Here is a 9,042-nt window from a genome sequence, read left to right on the forward strand (position 1 = left end):
GAGGCTAATAAACATTTCACTGCTTCAAGGCTAAGGTTCATAACACTTAATCATGACATTTAACTACTTTTCATCAGTCAACTAACTTGCAACAGGTACCACTGATAAGCATGCAGCCTACTAAGATGACAGGACCTTCACGGTTATATATTAAATAAACTATTTTTAATCTGTAACTAAGCCCGTGCCCATGATAGCAAGCCTTCTTTAATTTCCTTTAATTAACTTTAACTTCTGGGAACCATTTTCCATCTCTTCCCTCATTCAACTTCCAGGTACTCACAGGTGACTAAGCAAAGGTTCCAGCTAAAGTAGTCCCCTACTTTCTGACAGTGACACCAAGGTGTGCTAGCCTGTCTGGAAAATATCACACTCAACCTTTTCCTTCAAATACTACTCCCTCCCTGACAAAGATTTCTCTACAGCAAAGCTCAATGCCCAATTCCGTGCTCCCAGTACAATTTGTCCATGGTCCTTACTGAGGCAGCTTTTCTGACAGTGTAATAAAACTGATTATCACAACCATACTTTACAGGTTGACATTTCACCACCTGTGAACCCTACTCCAACCCTCCTCCATTATACACTCTAGGAAAACAACCAACCATCAAAGGAAATCTCAAGATTGCTTTCACTCTTCTCTTAGGGTGTTTCTCACCTTCAGCCCTGCCTTTATCATGATGTTGCTCAATTTAAGATAGCGTTTTTGGGGTTAGATCTCTCCAAATACAGTGGGTAGGGTACTTCCTTTGCACATAGCTGACTTGGGTTCAATTTCTGACACCCCAGATGGCCTCCCAAGCTCTACCAGGAGTGATCCCTGAGCGCAGAGGCAGGAGTAAGCCCTGAGTACTTCTACATGTGGCACAAAAAATGAGAGAGAGAGGGAGGGAAAGAGGAAAGGAGGGAGGGAGAGAGGGAAGGAGGAAGGAAGGAAGGAAGGAAGGAAGGAAGGAAGGAAGGAAGGAAGGAAGGAAGGAAGGACTCTTTTCCATAAGTTTTAGGACCTATTTACACAGCTTCTCACTAGACTCAAATAACGTTTTAATGTACATGTATTAGTGATCTGTCTACTCCTTTTGATACATTAGCCCAAAGCTCTGTGGCTCACTCCTACAGAGTCCAGATTATATTGGATTGAAAATGACATGAGGGAAAGGCTTTCTTCATTTGTCTTGTTGACCACTATATACATATATTCAGCTTCCAAAAAGTGCCTGGCACAGAGTTTTTAATAAATATTTTAGAGGGACCAGAGCAGTAGGATAGCAGTTAGGGCATTTGCCTTGGCCACAGCCAACCAAGGTCTGAACCCCGGCATCCCATATGGTCCCCCGAGCTCTCCAGGAGTGATCCCTGAATGCAGCCAGATGTGACCCAAACACAAAAAACAAAAATTTAGAAATAAATGAGTGCTCAAAAACGAATACCAACTTCCTACATCCAGTCATCTGTGAGGCAAAAATAAAACCCAGAGAGCAAGAATACAAGTTAGCAGTTGAGTCAGCAACTCCTAACAGGCAGCAATGTGCCCCACTACAAAACTAGTTGTTTGGTAACTTTTTCAGTCCCAGAGAAGAGAGAGAGAAGGAAACAAACCCTGTTAGGATCTTCGTTCTTCTCCTCAATCCTAAATGTCATCCTGGTTGAGGATAAATCTCTCCCCCTCCCTATTTGGCCCCTGACCTCAAACAGCTCCTGAGTTGGGGAATGCTGTGTTCCTGATAGAGGCAATGTGATTTTTAATCTTTCAAATTCACAACGCCCAGAAAAGTGCACATTTGAAAATACTGAAATAATTGACCACATTTGCCAGTAGTCATATAAATATTTGACATTTTTCACACTCAGCATATTGTGTTTTAACACCTGCGGTGTGGCTTTCAATGTCAAAGTAAATATAGAACCGGTAAGCGTATTAATGAAAGCAAGAAGAAAAGTTGTACTGTTTAGAAGAGAATGAATGCACCCAAATTCAAGAGACCTCACTTTATTGCGCCCTTCTGCTGCATCTCTGCTATGGTCTCAAACAACTAGCTTTGTGGCCAGAAACCACAGGTTTTCAACATTAATTGGAAATTATTATTTTAAGTCTGTAAAATACAGACAATACTATATAAGTAGAGAGTATAATTGTAATGGTGTAATTTTTGTAAGACAAGGAGGCTAACTTCTGTCCCAAGTAGGCTGCATGCTAAAGGGACTGCATGCTAAGGATGCTTTGGCTCATAAGCATCCTTACACGATCGAATACAAAATTCTTCACTGCATGTCCTGGGATGTTTTTTTCATGTTTTTGAGATGTAAAGGATGACTGCTGATGGGTTTCATTCCAATCTGGCTAACTTTCAGGGGTGGGGGGGTGGGTGGGAGAAACAAAGAAAGAAAGAAAGAAATCTGCCCCAATATAAAGATTTTCAAGAGCTCTGGGACATTATTATTTTACTGCATATTTTTAACATAATGGATTTTTTTTAGTTAGGAGGAAAGGAAAATTGATTCAATATGGAAAAATATGAAAGAAAAGGTTCGTAAGAGTAAAATACATAAATCCATTTTATTTTGCTTAAGCAGAATAACGATCTTATTAAATATCAGCATGTTCTACATGGCGCATTTAACAGCAAAACAAATAGGTAATCACAAATTGTGTGATTCTGCTATGAGGCTTAGAACTTGGTCTGGAGCGGGGTGGGGTTGGGGGAATTGCTAATATACTCTAAGGACAACTTTTCTTGTAATAAACTTTATTTTAAAAACTAAATATATTGTTTTTTACTGCTATTCACACTGCCAAATCAGACTGCCCTGAAGATAAAGGATGAGTCTATATTCTATACTATATAGACTCAAATACTATATTAATATAGTATTGTATTTGATTCTATATCAATCAAAAGTATAATTATATGTTTGAGTTTAAAAAATATGGATCTCTGAAGCTAAAGTTTCTCTTGCAGATTTTTTGCTATGTTTATCTAAAAGAAAATCAGAAGAGTCAAGAAATTTTTACACATTTCGTCTGTACCAAACCCAAGCAATGGAAAACGTTTTATGGGTAGAAAACAGTCAAAACTTGCTCTTGAACTAGTGAGGAGTAAATATGAATTAAATTTTGTTCTCATTCTACTCGATATAAAAGTTCTGTTCTGCAAGAAATAATTTGTGATGAAACTTTAAAAAATTAAATTCTAGGTGTTTTTAAAGTAGAAATTCTACTTATTCAAGATCCTTTCAGAGAAAGATGGAAATATCTTTGTGTTCTAACATTTCAAACTACAGAGAAAAATGTTCTTTTATTTGGTATATACCTCACTGTAAGTAGTATTTAAATTACATGATATCAGCTTGAACCAAATTAAGTTAAAGGATATTTAATTCTAGAAATGCTATTGAAAATTTTTGAGAGTCCTTGTGACTTAATCTATAAATTACTCTAAAAGTGGAGGAACCAAATATTAACTCAGGACTTCAAATTAGTTTTGTGGTCTTATTATATGAAAATTTTAAATACCCTTGACATTTCCATGGACAGAAGTCTAGCCTTAACTAATCAATTACTTTTATGAACCAAAGTCATTGGGCACATAGTACTTGCAGGAAATTGAAATATAATTATTTTTCAAGATAAAATCTGATCACATTTTTCTTTGCAATAAAAAGATATGTAATGGAATAATAGAAAAATGGAAAAAAAATTCCCATTTAAAAATAATTTTGGCTGAACTATCAAAATGTTCCATAAAAAGTATAGTTAATATTTACTATTTAACCTAGGAATTAAGAAAATCTAGGCAAATTGTTAGAAAAAAATTTGAAAGAAAAACTAGATACAATATAAAACATCATTTCACAAATTTTAAAGTTTATATAGACAGAAATTTGACAGAGATTATTTTAGATCAGAAATTTATGTGCCAACAAACGGGTTTAGATCATTGTCAACTATGAATATTCTGGACCTCTGAAAGGGTATAAAAACTAATGTCAAAGGTGGGAGGGATCTTACCAGGCCTGTTTTTAAATGTCTCTTCTAAAATTTTTCAAATACTAATTTTCCATCTAAAATTATTTGTTTACATTACTTTGCAGTAAGATCTACATATTCAAGACTAAATTTTTAACTTTAAATAATTATTGCATTCAAAGGCTTAACACAAAAATGTGTCTGTCATTAAGCAACTTCAAATCTATATAATTAATATAATTTTGCATAACATTTAATATTAGTTTTAATACATTTTAAGCGGGCTTAAGACCTACTTTCCTTTAAGCAGAATTTGATTTAAAAAGATATAAATTAAAAATCTGGTTATTAGATAGAAACGAATCACAGGGCCAAATATTTATAAGTTGTGTACTTGTTTCTGAAGACAAAAATGCCTATAATGTCAAAAATATTTATTTTCCAAATAGAAATTGCTTCATCATTTTGAAACCCTACTTATGACAAATACTGAAAGGTATCATTAAACACACGAAATTAACTATGAGAAATAGATCATATATCTAAAAATGTGTTTTCTTTAACATTGCCAGAAAAACATATGATACCAGTAAATATATAGTCCAGTCTTCTCTAACTTAAAACAGCACCACAGGTTCGCACTACTTTTAGTTTTAAAATATACATCTGGACTTAAATTTTTCAGCTCAGTGTTTCAGCTTGAATCTATTTAAAGCAACTGAGTTATTAACCCTGAGCACCAGCCTTCACAGTAGAAATGCTGACAGACGCCTAACTCTAATGGTGCTACTGGATCGAGATTGACACATTCTCCCCACTGTATCTGCCCAGTAACTGATGAGCTGAATTTGCAAATTGTTTTTTGTCACTAGGATTATGAGGACAGAAAGGGTCAGGGATCTTCTAATAGAATGCCTTAACTATTTTAAGCTTTCAGTGAGATACACCTGAAAGAAATGTTAAAAATATTAATTTCTATTTCCTTGACACCTGGGAGGAATGAACATTTCAAAGCTTCAGAACTTTGTTAAAAATATGCCAATAGTGTCACATGTTTTAAAGTATACTGGTTGTTTTTCCAATTTTATATGTTTAGTAAAAACAAGGTAAGCATTTTTGTATAATTCCCAACAAAGATCAGATGACCATCACTAACATATATATCCAATACAATAAGCGTCAATATTGTGTATTGCTATTTTAAATTAACACCAAAACTATCTATTCATTTTTTTAATCCCTGGGAATCACCAGTGAGCTCAGTGTCATAGGCCTAAAATGAGGGTTCAATGGTTATTGTATCGATTTGAATATCAAACCTCTCAACAATTAAGTTCTGAGTGTGTGTCTTAGTTCATTTGGCTATCTACAATCTACCCAACAACATTGTAATTCACTTTGTACTTAGCCCTAAATATAATAGCCAAATTGCTGTCACCACTTTTAAAACTGAGACTTCTTCAGATTATTTCTTCATTGCAGATGTATTTGATTATGTTACAAGTGTAGACATTCTACTACTCTCATGCTTTTATCGCAAAAGAAAGGTAAAGACAGGGTATTTTTACTGCATTCTAATAAAAACAATAAAAATCATCAAAATCTGATTGTTCCAAGTATCCCTACGTCTCTTTTAGCAAAGACAAAAATTACACTGACTACATTTCAAACATCACCTTCTTTTGGATTTTGTTGAACACAAGTATGGGTGTGGGAAAGCACTGGGTGTTGAGTTTTGAGTGAATTCAATTTATACTTTAATATTAATTAAGACACTTAAGTTAATCTGTCCATATGTGACCCATGGTTTTCTTTACTGGTTAAAAAAATATTGTGTTTAAAAATAAGTATGATTAATTGCAAAGAAAGCAATTTACTGTGCAAATAATTTTTAGTGGTAATGAGAAAACAAAACAAAGATACCTGAGAAATGCTCAAACTAAATTACATTGTATATTTATGCCCAAAACATCCTTTCTATCCAAAATAGTCATGCTCAAAATTAATTCAGCATCACAACTGTAAGAGAATTGCTCAAGACAGTTATACTATAAACATGCGAGAACAAACGGTACATAGAATATCAAACATCTAAATACTATCTCTAAAAAAGTAGGCACCAAAAAAAAATTTTTTTTAAATATAGGGACCCACTCTTGTATTGTCATATACCAGAACTGTGGCATTATAGAGCGAAAATATCTAATCCATATTATTGCTATTTTCATCCAGATTTTTGTTTGTTCGGGAGAAATTAATTAGGGTGGACTTGAAAAATTTTTATTCTTAGACAATGACTGATCATTGTAAAAGATAGCTCTCACCTGGAAATCTTAATTTCTACAACTCACATAATAGTCTGAGTTTTTCTTAGTTCAAGGAAGAAAACGCGAACCTAAAAAATGGGTGATCTATAATAAAAGGAGAAATGTGACGGTTTGCAAAAAAAAAATTTTTTTTTCTAGAACTAGTTGCAAAATGAAACTTGTCCCAGAATATATCTCCTTTCCATAACAATTCATTCTGATTTCAGTTCTGATAGGAGACCTGTCGAGATAAGCAGCTCTAATTGTCCTGGACTCCTCTTTCTTTCCACCCACACACACTCGGAATCTGAATTGGTGCGTGGGGTGGGGGGGGGGGCGGGGAGAGGGAGCAACAACTGGGCACAGCCAGTGGTCCGTGGGAGTTTGGCCCCGGGGTGCATATGGAGGAACTGGCACGATGCCTCCAGCTCCTCTCCCCCCACCTCCCTTCTTGTTTCTTGCTTTTCCCCTGCACTCCAGAGCTCCCCAAACTCGGGGGACCCAGGCCCACCTTTGGGAGTTGAGAGGCCAGCTAGCCAGAGTGCTCCCGTCCCCTCCATCCCTGACGTCTGGTCCCGCGAGTGGCAACTGAGCAGGCACCGGTATCCCCATCAATCCTGAGCACTTTCCACCCAGGGTGACTCCGCTTCTCCCTCGGGCTGGCAGTGCTCTGGGATGCCGATCTGGGCTAGTGCGAAGGGACCCTCTACCCTCCACGTGCCCTGCCCCAGCCCGCGACTCCTGCAGCTGATACCCGCGCTCAAAGTAACGGGCCCGGCGGACAGGGAAGGCCGCGGGGCAGGCGTGCACCCAGGTCCCCGGGAGTCACTCCTCTGCGCTCAGGTCATGGGTCCTGGCCTCCCACGACTTTTCAGAAGTAGGTGTGTGTGTGTGTTGGGGGGGGGGGGGTACCTCTGGGATCTACGTCTCTTAAAAGTCATACTAAGTCAAATCTGCCGAGTTTCATCTCGGTTTTCAAGATGCATCACAGTCCCCGCAGAGCCCCCTCCTGCAGGCCGGCGCCTCCCGGGCCCTCGAGGATCCAACGCCCAGAGCTCTCGGGGGTCCGGGACTCCCCCGGCTGCCCCGCGCGCTGCGGCCCCGCCTTCCTCTCAGTAACGGAACCTGGCATGGGTCTTCCAGCCGAGCGAGCGGACGCCGGGGTCCAGTCGCCTGCATCTGCGCTCCTACGAGTCCCCGGGTCTGCCCTGGACCCTCTTAGTCAAACTCATTCCCTGCAGGCCCACTCTTCGCGCCCCGCGCCCGGCGCCCAGACCTGGGCACCAACACCCTGGGCACCGGCGCCCGCACAAACATCAGCGCCCCCGAGCCCGGGAGCGGTCAGGGGCGCAGAGGATCAAGCGGGTCGGAGGCAGGGGAGCGGAGGAAGGAGAGACGGAGGGGTGGGGGGTGTTCTGCGGGGAGGGGAGATGCTAGAAGCGCGCGGATTGAGCAGAGGGGGCTCGAGCTGCCCCTCCGGGTGGGGTCCAGCGGGAATGCTCCGGGGAGCGGGACGCGGGAGTCAGTCCCTCGGGGACCAGGTCCGGGATCCTCGCCCTCGGGCTTAGGGGCGGGGTGGAGCCCGGGAGGGTATAGGTGTAGAGATTGGAGACCTGGGGGGGCTTCTGGAAAGAGGGAAAGGGGCCCCGGGGAGTGGGGAGGCCAGAGACGTGATTGAACGGTTCAAGGGTGGGTCCAGGGTGAGGAGGTGGCCGCGGGCACAGGTGGAAGAGGAGTTCCCGGAGTCTGCTGGGGGGTCCAGAGGGGCGGGAGAGGGGGGTCTCTCAGGTCAGAGGGACGGAGGTTGCAGGTCTCGGAGGCCGTCCCGGCCCCGACCCCCGAGGGCAAGGAGTTGCGGGCTGGCAGGTCCCGCGGCGGCGGCGGCGGCCGGGGCGGGGGTGGGGGGCGGCCGCAGCGTCTTACCTTGAAGGCCACCGGCAGGGTCTTATTGCAGCGCCAGTGCGAGGGCAGCACGGAGCACAGGAAGTTGGGGCTGTCGGTGCGGACGAGCTCGGCCGGGTGGTCGGCGATGATCTCCACCATGGTGCGGTTGTCGTGGGGCGGCCGCAACCGAGGCACCGCCGCCGCCGCCGCCGCCGCCGCCGCCGCTGCCGCCGCCGCCGCCGCCGCCGCCGCCTCCTGCTGCTGCTGCTGCTGCTGTTGCTGCTGCTGCTGCTGCTGCTGTTGCTGCTGCTGCTGCTGTTGCTGCTGCTGCTGCTGCTGCGCAGCCACCACGGGGCTCACGTCGCTCATCTTGCCGGGCTGCAGGCTGCTGGAGGGGGGGCTGAAGCGCCGGCTGGTGCTCGGATCTACGGGAATACGCATCACAACAGCCACAAGTTAGCGAAGTGGCCGGGGGAGGGGGAGGAGGGTGGAAATGAGGGGCGAGGAGGAGGAAATTGGGGGGGTGGAGGCGAGACTCGGGGGGTGGGGGGCGGAAAGGAGATTGGAGGTGATGAGGCTGCGGAGGTGAGAAATCCAAGTTGGGCGAAGCCGGCTGCCGGGCGGCTTCTGGCGGGGCCCGGCGGAGGCGAGGCGATGCGGCGCAGACGGGTTGGCGGGTTGGGTGGACACGGGAGGCGCTCTTGGCTGAAGCTTTTGGAACACCCGGGGTGGCAGCTGCGGACGGGTGCGAGGATGTGCTTTGGCCCGCGGAGGCGGGGGACTTGAGCGTGCGGCTAGGAGCCGGGTCCCTCGGGGCACCGCGTCCTGGGTGCGCGGGCGCCCCCTCCCAGTTCGAGTCCAGCGGCGGAACGGAGCCGATGCCGC

At 43.6% G+C, this 9,042-nt stretch overlaps 1 protein-coding gene across 3 annotated transcripts in view; it reads right to left on the reverse strand.

The window, feature by feature from the left end:
- RUNX2 (RUNX family transcription factor 2) overlaps positions 1–8,639 on the reverse strand; it is a 150,155-nt gene extending 141,516 nt beyond the window's left edge. For all 3 annotated transcript variants that reach the window (XM_056125941.1, XM_056125940.1, XM_056125939.1), the window contains exon 1: positions 8,197–8,639. In XM_056125941.1, the coding sequence (XP_055981916.1) occupies positions 8,197–8,598 (402 nt within the window). In that variant the 5' untranslated portion in view covers positions 8,599–8,639. The remainder of the gene's footprint in view (positions 1–8,196) is intronic.
- Between the last annotated feature and the right edge of the window lie 403 nt (positions 8,640–9,042).

Source organism: Sorex fumeus, unplaced genomic scaffold (assembly GCF_029834395.1).
Source record: "Sorex fumeus unplaced genomic scaffold, SorFum_2.1 ptg000061l, whole genome shotgun sequence".
In the NCBI taxonomy this organism is placed as follows: Eukaryota; Metazoa; Chordata; class Mammalia; order Eulipotyphla; family Soricidae; genus Sorex; species Sorex fumeus.